Source organism: Balaenoptera acutorostrata, chromosome 12, assembly GCF_949987535.1.
Source record: "Balaenoptera acutorostrata chromosome 12, mBalAcu1.1, whole genome shotgun sequence".
Lineage (NCBI taxonomy): Eukaryota > Metazoa > Chordata > Mammalia > Artiodactyla > Balaenopteridae > Balaenoptera > Balaenoptera acutorostrata.
Window position 1 is genome coordinate 58,448,085 of NC_080075.1, and position 20,594 is coordinate 58,468,678.

Below are 20,594 nucleotides of genomic sequence, written 5' to 3' on the forward strand. Positions count from 1 at the left end.
GAATCACCTAGTCATTCATTTCTCTTTCTCAAATTAGAATATAAACTCCCTAAGGGCATTATTCTTATTTCACTTAGCACCCAGCACATAGTAAGCAGGCAATAAATATTTGTGATCAGAACTGAGAATACAAAAAGATCTCGGCAATCTAAAAGGCAGACCATAAAATTTAACAGGGATCTGCTTTGGTTTAAAACAAACAAAGAAAACAAGTCTTGATCTAAGTCCTGAGTACAAGGTGGGAGATGGACGACTCACCACTGTCAGTGGACCATGTGAAAAAGAAAGGCCTGCGGTTCAGTTGACTTTATGCTCCACATGAGTCAGCGGTGTGATACAACTCCAGGGACCTCATGTGAGAACAGGGCAAGCAACAGTCCTGCTGCTCAGACCACGAGGGAGAGTCACGTGCCCTTCTGTGGCGCCGTGCCTGAAGAGGGCTGAGGCGCATCCAGAGGAAGGTGGCTTAGAACAGTGAGAGAGGGTGGAGCCCGTCATCTGGGGACTAGTTGAAGGAAGTAGGGGTGTTTCACCTGGAGAAGACAGAGGGGATATAATAACTGTATTCAAATGCCTAAAGGGCTCAAAATGCAGAATTGGGCCACTGAGTGGAAACTCCAAAAAGAACTCTGTGGCAAATAGATCTATTAACAGCGGAACAGTCTTGTCTCGTGAGCTCCAAATCACTGTAGGGTTCTACCAAGAGCCTCTGAGAAGAGGTGCTGTAGAGGCGATCTGAGCCCCTGAGGAAAGCGTGGACTAGATGTTCTTTTATCCTGCTCAGCTTTGAGGCTTGAGGATTCAAGAGGTCACTGAGTTTATATTTATTGACTGTTAGGGAGGGGTGCCAGGAGCACACCTTCTGCTAGGAATGCCTTCTGTCACTCTAGGGGGAAAATCATGAATTACCTAAATAGAAAGTGCTTCTGGGCCAGAAGTCTGAATCTTAGTGGCCTAGTCACTTATTACATGGTTAGTGTGAAATCTACTCAGGAATGACGTCTGGTTGTCCCACCCAGGGTATCCAGAGTCTTGTGTGTTCACCTATGTCCTTTTGTGGAACTTTGAATAAAGTGATTGCCTCTTTTCCATTCCTTTTTTGTTTTTTAGTTCTGGAGCATCTTGGCTTCTGGGAGGAAGTCAGAAGGATCATCTTGGGATCAGAGTTGATAACCGGATTCCCCTATACCTTCACGGTGCCAGGCCTGCCCCAGTACCTCCAGAGCCTCACCAAACTGGCCATTGCTGCAGTGTGGGCAGTAGCAGCCCAGGCTGGAGAGCACGCAAGGGACGTTCCCATCTCCTTCTCTCAGCTGTTAGAGTCTTCCTTCCCTGAAGTGCGCCTGCTGACGCTGGAAGCCCTGTTGGAAAGGTTCTCAGCAGCAGCCTCGGGACTAGGAGAGAAGGGACTGCCGCCCTTGCTATGGAATACGGGAGGGACATTCTTGATGTTGGCTATGAAGGAAAATCACCCAGAATGCCTCTGCAAGGTGAAGTCTCTGGTGTACTGACCATCCCTTTTCACTCCCCGCAGTCTTTGGCAAGCCCACTGGAGTGATAAGGTCAGGAGGCAGGATCGGTTTTGGCATCTCCAGGATTGGAAGGAGATTAAGCATCCAAAGAGCAAGGACTCTCTCGCACGATGCTTGGCATGGCTTCATGCATAAAAGAGTGCTAAGAAAAGTGTTTAATGATAATGGTATTGATGACAGAGATTAACCAAAGATAGAGATCGAGAGAGTAAGCAGTCTTTGCTGACGTGGCTCTTTGGGGGCAGATGGTCACCTGGAAATCATGATCAAAAGGAAAGGGCACTGACCTAGGAATATGGCATCTACCCTCTGATCCCAGTATGCCACTGCTCTAGACTATCTTGGTCTCGCAAGGCTATTAAGGGGGGAAAAAGGAAGTCAGTGGGCGCTTTTTGAAAGATAGAGTCCCTTATTGGTACAAATGATTATTATTTAGATTCTGGAGACTTTTCTGAGGTGTGTGTGTGTGTTTGTTTGTTTTCCATGGATCTGGCTCACACAGATACTGAAAATTCTCCATTGCATGGACCCCAGTGAGTGGCTTCCTCAGACAGAGCGCTGTGTCCATCTAACCCCAAAGGAGTTCTTGATCTGGACAATGGATATTGCTTCCAATGAAAGGTTTGCCTCCAGTGCTCCTTGTGCAAACTTGGTACAACACATGGTCCCATCAGTCAGTCATGTAATGAACTTGAGCATAGTCCTGGCCTAAGGACTCAGGTCCTGTATTTCTTTCTAAGTCTCAGCCTGTGTCCTAAGCCCAAGCAATAGAATGATGTCAGTTTCCCATTAGTTACCGAAAGGTAATTGCTTCCGGAGGCATTTGTATAGCCACAAGGTAGAGATTTCCAGTAGTATTCACAGCCACATGGATTACAGACTATCTGTAAAAACCATATGTATATAAAATGTTTGATTTTATTTATTTATTTATGTATTTTCATATTTATTTATTGAAGTATAATTGACTTACAATATTATATTAGTTTCAGGGTGATTATATGTTTTGTGTGTTTTCTGGCTGACTTTTCTAGGTCTGAAATTCAAAGTGAAGCTCTGAGACTCGCCTCCAAAGTGATTGCCCACCACATGAGGACGTGTGAGGAGGTGAGGCTGATTTCCCCTGTTTTGGGGTCTAGATTTCTGTCCTCTGATTTCCCTGGAAGGTGTCAGTAAAAGTGAACTGTCCCACAGGCAGAATCTCTGTGGCATATGTGTGTAGCTTCTACAAAAATATCATTCGTGTTCGTTTTTCACTTTGGGTATAACTTGGGGAGAATTTTCTGAGCACCATGTTTGGCATTTCTTTTTTTTTTTTTTTGAGGGGAGGGACACAGACAACATCTCTTTGTGGACATGTTTTGGAATCACTCTACCTGGGGACCTCTTCCCTAACCACTCTGATGAAATGTCTCTTGCTTTCACCTCCCAGCTGTTGGAAGGGTATGGCTCAAGGCTAGTTGCATGGAGGACCAATCCCTGGTGGAGCCAGGGGTCTCGTGTGTATGGGCATTATTCTTGATTGCAGTTAGGTATTTTTTAATTTATTTATTGATTGATTGTTTGATTGATTGCTGTGTTGGGTCTTCGTTTCTGTGCGAGGGCTTTCTCCAGCTGCGGCAAGTGGGGGCCACTCTTCATCGCGGTGCGCGGGCCTCTCACTATCGCGGCCTCTCTTGTTGCGGAGCACAGGCTCCAGACGCGCAGGCTCAGTAATTGTGGCTCACGAGCCCAGCTGCTCCGCGGCATGTGGGATCTTCCCAGACCAGGGCTCGAACCCGTGTCCCCTGCATTGGCAGGCGGATTCTCAACCACTGCGCCACCAGGGAAGCCCTTGGCATTTCTTTTCTCTTGTTCTGGGCACATTTGATTTGAGTCCATGAGGGTAACACCACCTCCTCCCTCCAGGACATACGTGCATTTATGCCCAAACTCCTTGTTTTTTCCTGTTTTTCTCACTAGACTCTTTATCTAATGAGGGAATGAGCAAGTCAGTTCCAAGGATTGCAAGTCACTAGGATTGCATCCTAGTCAACTATGTATGAAAATATATCGCTAAGGCTTAAATATCCCCCCCAAACATGGTCCAGCTGGCTTTGTGTGGAGGCCCAGATGCGTCCCACCTGTCTTGGGACATGTCTTTGGGGGTGGGGTGGACCTAAAGTAATCAAAACAGCTTCCTGGGGAAGAAAAGGGAACCCTTCTACACTGTTGGTGGGAATGTAAATTGGTGCAGCCACTGTGGAAAACAGTATGGAGGTTCCTTAAAAAACTGAAAATAGAGCTACCATATGATCCAGCAATCCCACTCCTGGGCATATATCCAGAAAAGATGAAAACTCTGATTTGAAAAGATACATGCACCCCAGTGTTCATAGCAACACTATTTACAATAGCCAAGACATGAAAACAACCCAAGTGCCTATCAACAGACAGTTGGCTTAAGGAGATGTGATATACACATACAATGGAATATTACTCAGCCATAAAAAAGAATGAAATAATGCCATTTGCAGCAACATGGATGAACCTAGAGAATATCATGCTAACTGAAGTTAAGTCAGACAAAGACAAATATCATATGATATCACTTATATGTAGAATCTAAAAAATAATACAAATGAACCTATATACAAAACAGAAACAGACTCACAGACATAGAAAACAAGCTTACGGCTACCAAAAGGGAAAAGGAGGGTGGGAAAAGGATAAATTAGGAGTATGGGATTAACAGATACAAACTACTACACATAAAATAGATAAGCAACAAGGATTTACTATATAGCACAAGGAACTATATTCAGTATCTTGTAATAACCTATAATGGAAAATAATCTGAAAAAAAAATTATATATATAACTGAATCACTTTGCTGTACACCTGAAACCACTGTAAGTATAGTTGAAGTAAATCAACCATACTTCAATTTTAAAAAAAACAACAGCTTCCTGGAACGATGCCTTAGGACAAATACTTGCATACTTAGGGGCATATGAGAAAGATGCCACCATCAGAGAATTATCATAAGTAGAAGGCAGTCAATTCCACAGTAAAATTACCTGAAGATCTTGGTTTCACATCACCACACTGTGATCATGGCACCATAACATTGTGGATTCCTATTCCTTATGCTCCAGCAGCCCTGAGAGAGGTACTGGGGGTACAAGGATGAAGAAGACTGGAGGCCAGTCTAACGAGAGAAAAGGAGCATTAAATCATGATATTAAATGATACTCTAGTAGGAGGGAGGCTGAGGGAAACCAGAGGCCGGAGGGAGTGTTTGCAGAGCTGAGGAAGACTTCACATAGGAGATTGTTAAGTTCAGAGAGCCTGGGACTGGACAGAGAGAAGACCAGAGGGTGAGTACTAAGCAGATATACACAGTTTCCCTGGGTCTGTCATTCAGAGGCAGGCCAAGGGGCCAGAGCCAGGTGGTCACTAGGAGATGCAAAAAGCTAAAAAAGAAAGTCATGTGTATGTTTTGGGGAGGATAGGAGGAGAGTTTGTAGGAAGGGAGAGGATTTGCTAAAAAAAACTACAGCCTGGGGCGGGGTGGGGGGAACAAGTTCTGAGAAAGTAGTCACAGGGCAGCCTAACAAGTCTGTCAAAAGACAGCGTTCTCATCTAAAGCCGTTTTTAACCAGTTGTCATGTGCATCTCAGAGGCACTGCTTGGTACTTGAATGAAATGATATTTGAAGAATATTGGTAATTTTTCAGGGAGAGAAAAGTTAACAAGTCAGCAGCTTCCTCACGATCTAAGACACTGATCAGTTTAGTTCCGTAGATGCTCATAGATGATCAGAGGAGCCAGTAATCTCCTTTTGAACATTTAAAGAGGCTTAATTGATAGGGGAAGTAAAATTTATTCGGAACAATAATCCCCTTTCTAGAAAAAGTAAAAAACCAGAGTTTAAAAGATGGAAACAACCCAAATGTCCATCAACTGATTCATGAATGGGTAAACAAAATATGATATATCTATATAATGGAATATTTTTCAGTCATAAAAAGTAATGAAGTACTGATACATACATCCTACAGCGTGGATGAGCCCTGAAAACATGCTGAGTGAAAGAAGCCAGTCACAAAAGACCACATATTGTATGATTCAATTTTTTAACCATTTTTTATTAAAGTATAGTTAATTTTGATTCAGTTATATATATATATATATATATATATATATATATATATATATACTTTTTCACATTCTTTTCCATTATAGGTTAGTACAAGATACTGAATATAGTTCCCTGTGCTATACAGTAAGTCCTTGTTGTTTATCTATTTTATATACAGTAGTGTGTATATGTTAATCCCAGACTCCTAATTTATCTCTCCCCTTGCCCAGCCACCATCCCCTTTGGTTACCGTAAGTTTGTTTTCTATGTCTGTGAGTCTATTTCTGCATTGTAGATAAGTTCATTTATATTATTTTTTTAGATTCCATATATAAGAGATATCATATGATATTTGTCTTTGTCTGATTTACTTCACTTAGTATGATAATCTCTAGGTCCGTCCATGTTGCTGCAAATGGCATTATTTCATTCTTTTTTATGGCTGACTAATAGTCCATTGTGTATATGTGCCACATCTTCTTTATCCATGGGTAAAGTTGATGGATACTTAGGTTGCTTCCATGTCTTGGCTATTGTAAATAGTGCCACTGTGCACATTGGTGTAGCATGTGTCTTTTCGAATTCGAGTTTTCTCCGGATATATGCCTAGGAGTGGGATTGCAGGATCATATGGTAGTTCTATTTTTAGTTTTTTAAGGAACCTCCAAAGTGTTCTCCATAGTGGCTGCACCAATTTACATTCCCACCAACAGTGTAGGGGAGGGTTCCCTTTTCTCCACACCTGCTCCAGCATTTATTATTTGTAGACTTTTTAATGACGGCCATTCTTACTGGTATGAAATGATACCTCGTAGTTTTGATTTGCATTTCTCTAATAATTAGTGGTTTTGACCATCTTTTCATGTGCCTGTTGGCCATCTCTATGATTCAGTTTATATGAAATGTGCAGAACGGACAAATCCGTAAAGACAGAAAGTAGATTAACAGTTTAGGGCTGGGCGAGGGGGAGCTGACAGGATGGGGATGACAACTAAAGTATACAGGGCTTCTCTTTTTGGTGATGAAAATGTTCTAAAATTGACTGTGGTGATGGTGGTACACACATATCTGTGAATATACTAAAAATCATTGAATTATGTATTTAAATGGGTAAATTATATGGTATGTGAATTGTATCTCAATAAAGCTGTCACTATAAAGAAACAACATTAGGGCTTTGTTTAAACAATACTGTTAGTTAGGATGCTGCTTTAAATGTGACAGAAACTCAAAAATACAGTGGCTTAAACCAGAGAGAAGCAGTCCAAAGCAGATAGTAGCTTGACATTATTGGGCTCCCAGGCCCTTCTACCTTGTTCTGCTGTCCTTAACGTGGCTTCCATCTTCTGGTCCCAGATGGTTGCTCCAGCTCCCATCATCTTGTCCTTGTTCAACTAGCAGGACAGAGAAACCCAAGAAGTGAAGGTCACACGTATTTCCTTACATATGACCTGAAATTGCACAGATACCACTTTTAATGGCATCCCATTAGTCAGAACTTAATCACGTTACTCCCCAATGCAAGGGAGCCTGGGAAACGCATGTGTAGCTCATCCCTGATTCCATGTCTGCCCATGTCGCATCTTCTGAACTGCTGTATGAACACTTTGTACTTTTAGACCAGGGACTTGGTGGCCCCCAACCTGAAGCAGTGGGTCCAGTTGGTCCTCTCTTCTTGCGGAGATCATCTTCCCACCGAGTCCAGGCTGGCCGCTGCTGAAGTTCTCACCAGCACTGCACCATTTTTCCTCACCAACCCCCATCCCATTCTTGGTAAGTGCGCTGAGCCGCTGTTAGGTGGGGGGTGGGAGGGAGGTGTCCATCGTACCAAATGCACTAAAAGCTTGAATAGATGCTCTAGGTTAAAAAAAGAAGGGAAGATGAAAGATGACAGCGTACACCATACCTTTACATCTTTCAAAGCTCTTCCCACCCTCTCACTCTCCTACTCTAATCACTTTTCACCAACAGCCTCTTTTTTTTTAATATAAATTTATTTATTTATTTTTATTTTTGGTGGCCTTGGGTCTTTGTTGCTGCGCACGGGCTTTTCTCTAGTTGTGGTGCGCGGGCTTCTAATTGGGTGGCTTCTCTTGTTGCAGAGCAAGGGGTCTAGGCTCACGGGCTTCAGTAGTTGTGGCACGCGGGCTCAGTAGTTGTGGCACACGGGCTTAGTTGCTCCACGGCATGTGAGATCTTCCTGGACCAGGGCTCGAACCCATGTCCTCTGCATTGGCAGGCGGATTCTTAACCACTGCGCCACCAGGGAAGCCCCACCAACAGCCTCTTAATTGGCCTCTTTTCCTTCTGTCTTGTCCCCCAAGCCATTCTCCTTATGCTTCCAAAAGCCTCTGTGGTCTTTCTGAAATACAGATCTGATCATTTTCCTCCACTGCTTAAAGCCTTTGAGTGGGTGCCCATTGCCTTCAGGATAAAACCTAAATGCTCTTTAGCCTGGCTCAGAAGGCCCTTCCTCTTCTGTGCCCTGCCTGCTTCTCAGTGGCCACCACTCCCCATGCGTCATCAGCGGGGAGCAGTTCTCTAAACAAACTGCTGCTTGACTGACTCCTGTTTGTCTTTCAAGACTCAGCCTAACCATCACCTCTTCCAGGAAGCCTGTTGCAGTGACCTTGGTGAAAAATAAATGGGACAGAGTGAAGTGTGGCCTTGAGGAAGAAGAAAGGCCAGGCTCGAAGGCATTTAGGAAGTAGAATCAGTAGGACTTGGTGTTGAGGTTAATATAAAGGGAACATTCAAGGATGACTTCCAGGCTTCTGGCTTAAGGGACTAGGAAGACTGCTGGTTCCTTTCACTGAAAGTAGTTTTAAGTTTAAGGCATCTTTGGACTTCCCTGGTGGTCCAGTGGTTAAGACTCTGTGCTTGCACTGCAGGGGGCACAGGTTCAATCCCTGGTTGGGGAAGATCCTGCATGCCGCGCAGCGTGGCCAAAAAATAAAATAAAAAAAGTTTAAGGCATCTTTGGGAAGTAAAGGCAGAGATATTTTGAAATCAAATAGATGTACAGCTCCAACCATATTCTCTACATTCATGTCTCTTTCCTCACTGTCACCCCCTGTCCTTCAAGAGTAATAATTAGGAAAGAGCATCATATCAATGGTGGTTGAGAAAACCAAGCTTTAGGAAACCCAAAGGAATTGAAAAACCATTCGGGTTTTTGTTTTAACTTAAAAAAAATTTTTTTTAATTGTAGTGTTTTGTTTTAAGCATAGGGTTTAATAAAAGGAAAACTCAGGACCCAAAGCCACGTCTGAGTCCAGACCCTGCCCTCTCCTGCCATCTTACCCCCATATTAACCATGCTGGGATTCTCTTCCATCCATTACGGGAATTCTGTTTTTGTTCTCCTCTTCCATGCCCAGCCCTGGAGAATAAATCATGGTCCCTGCATCCAGGGAGCTTTCAGTGTAGTTGTGGAGAAAAGGTTTACAGAATAAAGAAAAGAACTGCGCTTTCAGATGGTGAGATTCAAATTTTAAGTGTTATCGGAGTTCAGACCAATCAAGTGTCTCATGTCTCTGGATCTCTCTGAGAAACAGTTGTCTTTGGTATCTTCATAAATCTTTCTTCTAAGTCAGCGGTCCCCAACCTTTTTGGCACCAGGGACTGGTTTCGTGGAAGACAGTTTTTCCACGGATGGGGGGCGGGTGGGGAGAGGGTTGAGGTGGTAATGCGAGCAGTGGGGCGGGGATGGGGAGCGGCTGATGAAGCTTCGCTTGCTCACCTCCTGCTGTGCAGCCCGATTCCTAACAGGCCCCAGACCCGGGGGTTGGAGACCCCCTGTTCTAAGTGACTTTTAGGCATTTTTTCTACACCCAAAGGGGGACTGAAAGGGGACCTGCTACAATTTTGCTTTAATCGTTGGACCCAGAGGAATAAGAGCAGAGGTTTATAAACTTTGATGACACTTCTCAGGGAGGGTAATATCATTTTGCAGCACATTTTCTGGGTGACTTTGGCTGCTCTAACCCTGGTTCATAGCAGGAAAATGTGTGTGGAATAGTGTGGAATTTCTGAGTGAAACTGAGTCCTGGGCAAAAGCCATTGGTTCATCATGAATTGCTGGAGCTGCTCAGGGCATCACAGGCAATGAGGAAGGAGGTCGGCAGTGGCTGGCGGCCTGCAAGAACATGAAAAACAGGCACAGAACTGAGAGGCAAAGGACATAAAGTGCATGGGGACAAGTCCAGGGCAGACCAAAGTCATTTAAGGAGAAAGAAAAATTGAAATGGACTAAAGAGGGAAGACTGAGGACCTTAGCGGTATAAGAAAATGTTAAGAAAGGGAAATTTGAAACCCTAGAGAACAATTACAATGGATAGATTCTGAAAGACTGAGTAAAATTTAAAGCCAGATTCATAACAGACAGGAGAGCACAAACCCCAGAGGGAGCCATTGATGCTCTCAGTATGACTAGAGCATTGGTGGCCCTGCTGTTGGGCTCTCTGTGGACAGATGAGGGAGAGGGTGAGCTAAGAGAGCTCTCAGGGCAGGGTTGGTTCCCCACTGAACGTCAAGGGATGATGAGTGGTGGTCTTCCGCGGCGACCCACCCCACCTGGACAGTATGTGTCCCTCCTTTGAGGCCCTGCCCCCTCTCCCCTCCCTCACGCAGTCCACCTCACGTTACACCAGTCCCCTGGGACCTTTCCCTGTGGTGAGTCACAGCCACGTGTTTCCAGCCCTGCCTTCTCCTTACCTTGTGTTCTCCACTTGATGTCCCTTTCGGTTGCTCAGGGGCAGACACTGTCTGTTCCTGGTCTCTGGTCCCCAGCAGCACGATGCACAGGGACTTGATAGGGTCCCTGCCCAGGGGCAATGGCGGTCAGGTCGTGGGCCCCGCGTAGAAGTGGCACAGGCTGGTGCCTTTATCATGGTTCTTTGCTTTTTTTCAATTCTTGCCCCCCAAAGCATAATCTTGATTGAAACTTTGCTTTCAGAATTTATAAGCTGAAACAGTCACTCAAATTAACACTGGGCTAGTTTCCCCAAAGCACTCTTGATGCATAAAGTTTCATTCTGAGAAGCATGAGTCATTGACTAAGGCCCATTGACAGCTGGGCCTTAGCCAGCCAAGGCCGTACCTTCTAGGGGGCCTTGCCTGGGGCTGGTTGCCTCCAGAAGTGTTTCCTATTCAAAAGAACATTTTCAGACCTTTCCCCTTAGGGTCCTCTCTCTTCTGGCATTTATCTGACTCTCAAGTCTCCCTTCCTTGCAGTACCCACAAAAAAGGAGTAACTGTTGCTCATTCAATACTGGATTTGAAGCAGTATTTGTACCTGCTTGTAAGTTGCATCCTAGGTAATTTGAATCCTTTTGGCCTTCTTAGGACTGCAAGATACGCTTGCTCTCTGGAACTGTGTCCTCACCCTCCTGCAGAGTGAGGAGCAAGTAATCCGAGATGCAGCCACAGAAACCGTGATGACTGCCATGTCACAGGAAAACACTTGCCAGTCAACAGGTACCTCATTCTTATCTTTCTTCGATGCCTTATTGCTCTTGGACAGGGGTTGGCACACTTTCTGTAAAGGGCCAGAGAGTGAATATTTTAGGCTTTGTTGGCTATTCAGTCTCTGTCTCAACTCTGCCATTTTAGTGGGAAAGTAGCCATAAACAATAGGAAAACAAGTGTACGTGACTGTGTTCCAATAAAGCTTTATTTACAAAAACAGGTGGCTTCCCAGATTTGATCTGCTAACCACAGTTCGCTGACCCCTGCTCTAGGACATCATAGAGAAAAATTGCTTTCAGAGGTAGAAATGTAGTAAACAGTGCCTTTTGTTAGTTACATTGACATCCTTTTTAAATAAGGCCAAGTCTGGATTTTCTGTGTGGTTACATAATCCAGAGATCTAGATCCATCATTTTGCTCCTCTGTGCATTTCTACACGTAAAAGAAACGGATGAGTGTAAGTCAAGTTGCTCCTCTTTGTGCCTTGGCTCCTCATTTGGTGGCGACGTTAACCCGGGGGGCAGGAGGGGAGTGGAAAGAGGAGCAGCCTAGATGGGTAGTTCTGAGCTCATAGCCACTCAGTTCATAATATGAGCTGTTAGAGCCCTGGGCCCTAGTTACCTGTATGCAATGGCAAATGCTGTGGAAGCAAAAGGGAACTCCAGGCTGCAGATGGAAAACGGGCCGCTGGGTGGAAGGGATGGGGCTAGGTGGGGTAGAAGCCAGGTCGCACCTCTGGGCGAATGGCCGTCTGGGAGGGTGGCCACTCTGGTGGGCTTGGATTCCATGCACCTGGGGCTAGGTGTCAGGAAAGGTCTCTGGGTCAGCCACCCCAAAGAGAAGTGAGAGCACCATTCTGAGGCAGGTAGCCACAGGCTGAGCAAAGAGGTTTACCTTAATGGACAGCAGAATGGGAGGGGAAATAGCCATACAGTGTCGGTAACTGATTCGGGCCCCTCTTTCCCATGGGTAGGGTTGTGGTCCCTGGAAGCTTCTCCTGCAATGTGCGAACATCCCCCTACCTGAGTCCTCCGTTGTAATGGTCTGGGCACTTTTCTCGACATGTATGGAAGGAGCTGGTGTCTTAATAATCTCCCAGTGATACTACTCCAGGGCACATTTAGCCAGGATCAGCTTGTCCTCTCAGTGGGAAAACATTCACATTGGTGCTGCGAGTGCTGTACTAGCAGCCTTCTCCCCATCCCTGTCCTCATACCTAAAATTCTGCCATTAATGATTCATTCCTTTTTCCAATTGTGCATTTTCCTTAGAAGGACACACGGAGCACCGAGCAAGTGCTCAGTAAGCATCTGATGGAACGTAACACTCACTAGACTTCTATAGGACCCTCTCACCAAAGATGGGAAAGATCATTTCATGGTGGAATTCATAAGTGGACTTCTTCCCTCCTAATCTTTAGAGTTTTTGCCCTGCTACTTTTATTTCTTTCAGAATTTTTCCAAGTTCATTTATAGTAAAACTATATTACCATGTTCTCCCTCCTTCTGGTTTGAATTTTTTCTCAAGAAATAGAAATCAATAATTATATTTTGAGTGCCTTTTGCGTGTGAAATTCCATGTGTGAAAGCCTCTGAGGGAGTAAGTAATGTAAAAGCCTACTTGTCTATCTTTGTATTTCCTATCTTGGTCCATAAAAGAGAATCTGAGGTGTGAAAAGACAAGAATTCTGTAACAGCTAAACGTAGTATGTTACCCTGGACCAGATCCTGTACTGGAGGGGTGAAAAGCCATACAGGAAATTATTAGAATAGCTGACAATATTGAAACATTGTCTGTAGATTAAAATCAATATTAAATTTCATGAATTTGATAACCATACTATGGTTTTGTAAGAGAATATTTTTATTCTTAGGAAATACACAACTGAAATATTAAGGTGGAAAAGGACACAACGCCTGTGATTTACTCTCAGATGGTTCAGAAAAAAATAACACTATGTGTGGATATAAATAGTAAACACAGATAGGTAGTTGCTGTACTTGCATCTTTTCCATATGTTTAAAATTATTTCAAAATAAAATGTTTTTTAAAAATCCCAAGTCCACAACTAGAAAAGACTAACACAGTACATATTGATAGACCATCTGGCTGGTTTATCAACTATTCCATCCCCCCAGGGTGACTCCTTTCTCCTAAATTATATGAAAACATCCTGCCCGCCCCCCACCATTTTTTTTTTTAAACTCATTTTGAGTGAATTTTTGCATCCAAAAAATCAAACCCAAGCCGGATACCTCCCATTCAGAGATCTCAGCAGCATGACGTCGCTGTGTGAGGACACTCATTCAGCATGTCCCCGTGTGTTCTCTGTTCTGCCTGATAGCAGTGCTTAAACAGAATCTCTGTAATGCAGCGTGATTTTCTTAGGCAAAAAATGCACATCTTTCTGCTTTAGACTGAAAAGTAACTGAGGATTGAGTATCACCCCCTGATTTTTCACTTTAGTCAGAAGTTTAGCCAGCTGATTCATTAGAACAATATTGTCTTGTTTTGACATCCCTCAAGGATACCAAGCAGCTGATTAAGTTTTCACATTCCTTCAGCACACAGGCGTTTTGTAGCATACCCTGCTAATGGTTTGCTCTTTGGTGTTCCAAAGTCCATTATTACTACTGAGTCTTGAATACCTTGAAAATACATGTCATTTCATTAATTTTGTCCTCAATTCAGTGGTTTAAAAAGTGCCACAGTAAAATAATAATATTAAATTATGTTAATATTTAATGTCTTCTTTTTTTTTTTTTAAAGATTTATTGATTGATTGATTGATTGATTGCTGTGTTAGGTCTTCGTTTCTGTGCTAGGGCTTTCTGTAGTTGCGACAAGCGGGGGCCACTCTTCATCGCGGTGCGCGGGCCTCTTACCATTGTGGCCTCTCTTGTTGCGGAGCACAGGCTCCAGACGCGCAGGCTCAGTAGTTGTGGCTCACAGGCCTAGCTGCTCCACGGCATGTGGGATCTTCCCAGACCAGGGCGCGAACCCGTGTCCCCTGCATTAGCAGGCAGATTCCCAACCACTTCGCCACCAGGGAAGCCCTTAATGTCTTCTTTGAGAAGACTAAATATTGTTAAATTAATTCTTACTTCTCCTCCTAAGAAAGAAATAAATCATGAGGACTCCTTGCCTCTGAGGTCTCATCCTTAAATGAGGGCTGGACAGGGAAGAAGGAGCTTTGTGCTCATACTGACAGCCTGCTGGGGACGTGGAGAAGATGGAGGTGCATTTTGATTGTGGGGTCTAGGGAGGTTCCTGAGAGTGGAGCTGGCCCAAAGGAAGGGATAAGTGGCAGACAAATGAGAGCATTTCAACACGGAAGGAAAAGCCGGAGCCAAACCTGGAGTTGGGGGCAACTTGGGAGCTGATTGGGGAGCAGCAAGTGGACTTGTGTGGCCAGAACATAGGCTGAAGCCAGGGGAGTGGAGCAGGAGGCAAAGCTAGAAAGGCGGGAGTGGCCACGTTTGGGATGGCTTTGAATGCCAAGCCAAGGACCTCCTCTTATAGGTGAAGGGAGGCTGGAGAGGGTTTCAAACAGAGGAGTAATGTTGCCAGGAACGTGGGTTTGAGGAGCTCTTTCTGGCAGCCGTGCATGAGATGGATCAGGGCTGGGGGTGAGTCAGTGGGGGTGAGTCAGGAGATCAACTGGGAGCTGGTAGCAAGAGTCCTCATGAGCCGCCATCAGTGGTGATGGGGTGGAGAGAGCATGGGGTAGACTCAAGAGGATTTGGGGGCTGTGCTTGTAGGCGGTGGGAGAGAAGGGAAAGCAGAGATGACCTCAAGGTTTCAAACCTGTGAGGTATCTAGGGGAAACACCTCGACCTGCCTCTGGCACTGACATAGCAGTTGGGCTATCGCGTTCCAGGAAGTGAAACTTCCTGGAATTGGGAAAGGCACTTAGAGGCCACAAGTCACTGTGATCTGGGACAGAATATTCCTTAGGCCTTGGAGAGCTCAGCAATGGAAACTGAGAGGGCAAAGGGGGAGCTTTATCTGCTGGAGGAACAGAGTGCGCTGTCCGGCTCTGTCCTGCCCTCTCCAGCACACGGCGCAGTGCCCCTGGGAGCCCCCGGCAAGCCGTCACAGGGCAGCTGCTGGTGCTGGTAGCTCTGGCTAGAAACCATGGAAGGGGCAAGCATGAAACCAGTCGCTGTGCACACGGCTGGCCTTAGGTGGAGATTTGTGGTGTGAATTAGTTAATGATCCTGGAAGGTCCAGAGGAAATAACTCAGTGTTTAGGTCGCCCTTGTGAGGATGGATTTGTTGTTCACCTTCTTGCCTGCCGAGTTCGTCTGCTGTCCTGCATGTGCGCCACCCAACATGGTCACCGGGGAGGTGGAACTCATAGGCTATTAACAACCCTCTGAGCACCCCTGAGGCCCCTTCAGCTTTAGATGGGAGGAAGCCCCAGCAGCGGGACCCTCCCTGCCCCCCCCCGTGCCAGTCACAGCACGCTAAGAGGGACAGAAGAGGTGGCACATCTAGGGCTCAAGAGGAGGGGATTGAAGTTCACAGCCAGGAAGAGACGGTGGACGCGCAGGACTCCAGGTGGGGCTCCACCTCTCTCCTGCCCCTGCTCTGACTTGACTTCAAGCCTTGAAATGCTCTGGAAAGAGCTCTCGTTTCAAGAGCAGGAGACACTCAAGGCCGTAGCTCGGCCGCTCCCACTTCCCCGGGCTCTCCCACTTCTGCCTGAGCAGCTCGCTCACATCTGTCTTATAGACTCATATATCAGGATTTCACATCAGAGCTCATTTGAACAAGGGCTTCCGTGTGAGGGAAAAAACCAACCTGGACACTATTTAAATTTAAATCACTAGCGTTGTGTGATTCTCCAGTGAGGCAGACAGAGTTCTGGGTGGAAGCAACAGGAGAGGCCCCTGTGAAGGTACGAATTTTAACAGCCTGTTTAGGAGGAGGAGAGGACGAAAAAGCACCTTTAAAAAAAGCAACCCACCCAAAGGTCTAGAAGATGGACAGAATTCAGCAGTTTGGGGTTATCCTGTAGCCTTTTTTTTTTTTTTAATTGTATTGAAGTATAGTTGATTTATAATGTTGTGCTAATTTCTGCTGCACAGCAAAATGATTATCGAGTAATACATACATATATTCTTTTCCATTATGGTTTATCACAGGATACTGAATATCGTTCCCTGTGCTGTACAGTAGGACCTTGTTGTTTATCCATCCTATATATAATAGTTGGCATCTGCATAGCCTCTCTTTTATGTAGAACCCTTTGTCTCTGTTACAGGGTCTCTGTTGGGTCTAACTCGATAAGCTAGTGTCAGACTTGAGGACTCCAGAGTAAGAGGATGGAAGGCTCTGACCTGAGGGGTCCCGCAGAGATGGCTCAATCTGGAGGCCCTCGGGCGGAACCCTGCGTGCTCACCTTGCGGAGCTGGGGGCTCTCTGAGCAGGAGGAGATGGGTGGGAGGGGCTGCCGGCAGGCAGGGGCGGTTAGCCTTCTGAAGCCCCTTCCTCCAGCACCGCACCCTCTCCAGCTCGGGATCTCCCTCCCTCCCTCCTCTTCCAGCTTCATCCAGCGTTTGCCGCCTGATTCAGGAGGCCTCCTCCCTTTCCCCGTTTCCGTTTATGAGATTCAAAGAAAGTTTCTCATACCCAACAGTCGCTTTAGTTGTTGCAGGATAAGAAAGAGAAGCCAGTTAACAAGGAATTTTAAGGGGGGCCCAGACCTCAAATCACTGTCAGTGTTTAGGTTCAAGAAGGATGACTTCTTGGTAGAAACTTTTTTTATTTAGCTATAATTGACATAAAAGGTAGAAACTTTCTAATGAAGGGAATGTAAAAGACTTTTAAGAAAGAAAGAGAGACAGATACAGCAGGGGAGAGAGAAGTGAGCGCACATGTCCTCACACGTGTGAGGGATGGGTGGTTCTTTTCCTTGGAGTACTGGCTCCAGGGAATTTCGATCCCTCCCTCCCACCACGCCCACCCCACCACAAAAAAATCATAAAACTTCTGCTCATTCTGCCAGATATAAATGTTCAGTGGTGACACATTAAATCCCACCTTCTCTACGATGGCCCTACCCTCCAGGATCTCTCGTTTTTCTGAACCCCTGCAGCATTTGGTTATAAATAGCCCTTGATTTTCTACTCTTTTATTATTTTCTCCTTCATATACTTTATTTAGTTTTATCTTCCCAACTATCCTGTGAGCTTAGAGACTGTCTTCTATTAGGTACACAGTAGGTGCTCAATGGGCATTGATGGGCTGATCTTCCACCACAGTAGGCCGCCTAACAGTCAGTAATAGTCTGTCAGTCCCGAGTTCCACAAGGAGATTAGAGTGCCCTTTGAAACAACAAAGCTCCAAAAACAGGCAGACTGACCCTCCCTGCTACAACTGGCCCAGGGGGCCGTGGTGTTCATTAATTCGGACAAACTGGAAAGGCCGTCCTTCTGAGCGACTCACTGTATGGGGCTTGTGGGATAAGAGTTGGTAGCCCTGCCGCACTATTTGGTCCTTCCTACCTCATACCACTCCGGTCTGTGTCTCAGACTGCAGGGCTGGGGCTGTGGGCCGCGGCCCTGGGGTAACCAGGAGACACTGCAGGAGCCTCCATGCTCTGCACCAGGACCCACAGAGACTCTGGAATAGTGACGGAGCTTAGCAGGGAGGCGGAAGAGGGGAAGCAGGAGCAAAATGTAGCAAAATTGAGACTAGAGGTTAGAGAACAGGGCAGGAGGCAGGTGGCATGGTGGGGCTAAGTGGAAGCAGTCATATAGCGGGGCAAGATGAGGAAGAAGAGAGCAGACGCCTGGTCAATTTCCCCCCAGATGTATTCCTCCCTCTGCCACACCCCCCCCCCACCCCTCACAGACACACACCCCGTCATCACCACACAGAGCCTGAGGGACAGCATGAGAGTGTGAACACAGCTCCCACGCTCCAGCCCAAGCAGGGAGGGAGGTCGGGTCACTGTGACATTACACAGCGGCCTGGCGGTGACCGCCCCGTCAGCAAAGCCCCAGGCCTGTGGGCTTCATGCTGAGTTGCAGATGGTTGCATCCCCGGAAGCTCCAGAGCTGCCCACCAAGTCCTCCTGCCGCACCAGCCACGTGCCCAGCAGAAGGCACTGCGCTTCTCCCAGTTCGTGCGAGTTCACAGGGTCGGGTCCTCCAGGTCTGGCCTCACTCCTCCCTCTGCCTTCCAAGAGCTTCTTTCCTAATCTGCTCAGATACACTGTCTCCAAGGTGTCTTTTCTGTTCTGAGGTACCAGAGCCTGGCCCCAGTCTCCATTTTAGACGGCCTTTAAGCTCCGTGAGTGTAATCTCATGAGTATGTACCAAGTACCTTTTTCTGGAGAATAGTGACCACCACACTAGAATTCCCGTCATAACTGCCTCCAAGCCTGACCTAAATGCTCCTGGGGACAAGCTAAACTTACTTGCCTCTCTCATTTCTTTGTGCCTATTTTTAAATTCTAAATTGTTTTCTCACTCCTCCTCTTACTCTTACCTAGATAAACCACAGGTTTTTCCTTTACTACTTAAGTGTGAGGCAAAAAGTGGTGACATCACGCATATTCATTCATTCATTCATTCAACAGGTATTTACAGAGTGTCTGTCCACAAGGCTTGTTTCATGTGCTAGTTCAGGCCACCAGCATCTCTCACCTGGACTTCTGTGAAAACCTCCAGCCTGCTCTTCCTGCCTCTGCTCTGGTCTGCCTGCAGTCCAGTCCCTGTAGCTGTTGAAGGGCCTTTCTTAGGGAACAGATCCGACCATGTTGCTCTCCTCCTCGGACCTCTCCCTTGGCTTCCCTTCTTTCTCAGAGTAAAACTCAACTCCTGAAGTAACAGATAAGGCCCTCCCGACCTTACCCCTGCCTCTCTCTCCAGCCTCAGCCCCTGCTACGCCCTCTCCCTCTCTCTCGGCTCCAGCACTCCAGCCTTTTTTGGGGTCCTCCAGCTCACCAAGCCTCAGGGTCTTTGCACTAGCTGGGCCTGCTGCTTGGAATGGTCTCCCCTGGTCCCACACAGCTGCCTCCTTGTCATTTCAAATCTCAGCTTCAGTGTCATGTCCACAGAAACGACTTGACCACCCAGTTTACAGTAGCTGCTCGTTTACTATTACTTCACCCTGCTGGTTTCATTCTCTGCATAGTCCTTTGATTATCTTATTATTTTACTGTTTATTTAATTCGTTGTTTGTCTCCCTCCACCAGAATAAAAATTCCAGGAATGTATGACCTTTGTCTGCTTTACTTGTTACTGTATTCCCAGAACCTGGTACATAATAGATGCTCAACAGAAATCACTACTGGATGATCAACAGAATGAAGGAATGGGGGAACGTATCAATCACAGTAGTTAAACCCAATAGAGATTAGTGTTTTTAGAAACGACCGAAGGCAGAAGAGGTGGAGCTGTGTGGATTCTCTGCTGTGAAATTGCCCAGAGGTAGTGGATCCTCGTTAGGGCGGGTTAAATCAACTCCCTTAGGCCCACCTCTTCCCAGAGACCCTAATTCAACCAGGAGCTGATTGAGCATCTACTCAGGCAAGGCCGCAATGGCGGGTCCTAGACTAACTCCCCCTCTCCCTTCCGTTCCTTCCTGTCGCTGCTGGATAGAATTTCTTGAGCAAGCGTTTCATCCACGGGGGCCCCTGGGTCTAGCGTGGGGCTGGCCTTGGGAAGTGCCCAGCCGGGGAAAACCTTTCAGTTGTTCATCATGCCCTGGTCAGGGGGCTGGGACCAGTGCCGAATGAGTCCGTCTGGAAGGCAAAGGTTGGTGGCTGCAACTCTGAGAATGGGGGCCCCTTCCTCCTGGGGCGCTTGCCTCACTGTCTCTTCCCCACTCTGTGTAGGCCGGGGCTGGGTAGGGAGAAGGAGGACATTTCCCTCTGGAGGCTCCTGCTTCATTTTACCTCTTTTGATCCTCACAGCCACTCTATGAGATATTTTACTGTCTTCTCCATTTTAAATATGGATAACCTGGAATTCAGAGAATTGTTGTCATTTTTGTTTGGTTGTTTGGTTTGGTTTGGTTTGGTTTGGTTTGGTTTTAGGCTGCACCGTGCGGTATGTGGGATCTTAGTTCCCCGTCCAGGGATCGAACCCGTGCCCCCTGCATTGGGAATGCAGAGTCTTCACCCCTGGACCGCCAGGGAAGTCCCCTGAAATTCAGAGTTGAAGTAGCAGACCCCAGGTCTTGTGGGAGATGAGTGTCAAGCTGGAATTGGAGCTCAGGTTCCTGTGGTGACAAAGGCTTTGCACTTTCAACGCCTCTTCTAAGACGGGAAAAGGAGTCCAAACCCAGCCTCTACGTTTGGAACCTAAGAGTTAATAGAAGGGGGACATTGAGGGTCTTCTAAACTCTGCTGTGTTTAAAAAGAAGACACTGAAATCATAACCCAAGAAAATGGATTGGAGACCCAAGAGTTCAGATACACAGAACTTGTCCTGAAGAAGGGGAATAGAAGTTGCC

At 46.2% G+C, this 20,594-nt stretch overlaps 1 protein-coding gene and 1 non-coding gene across 3 annotated transcripts in view; both read left to right on the top strand.

Moving 5' to 3' along the window:
- The window catches only part of THADA (THADA armadillo repeat containing), a 314,299-nt gene that overhangs the window by 253,829 nt on the left and 39,876 nt on the right, over window positions 1–20,594 (top strand). For both annotated transcript variants that reach the window (XM_057557813.1, XM_057557812.1), the window contains exons 32-36: window positions 1,111–1,490; window positions 2,035–2,153; window positions 2,567–2,639; window positions 7,275–7,428; window positions 11,001–11,132. In XM_057557813.1, coding sequence (XP_057413796.1) covers window positions 1,111–1,490; window positions 2,035–2,153; window positions 2,567–2,639; window positions 7,275–7,428; window positions 11,001–11,132 — 858 coding nt within the window. The remainder of the gene's footprint in view (window positions 1–1,110; window positions 1,491–2,034; window positions 2,154–2,566; window positions 2,640–7,274; window positions 7,429–11,000; window positions 11,133–20,594) is intronic.
- TRNAA-UGC (transfer RNA alanine (anticodon UGC)) lies at window positions 8,504–8,576 on the top strand. The gene has a single exon. It is a non-coding gene; the product is annotated as a tRNA-Ala (tRNA).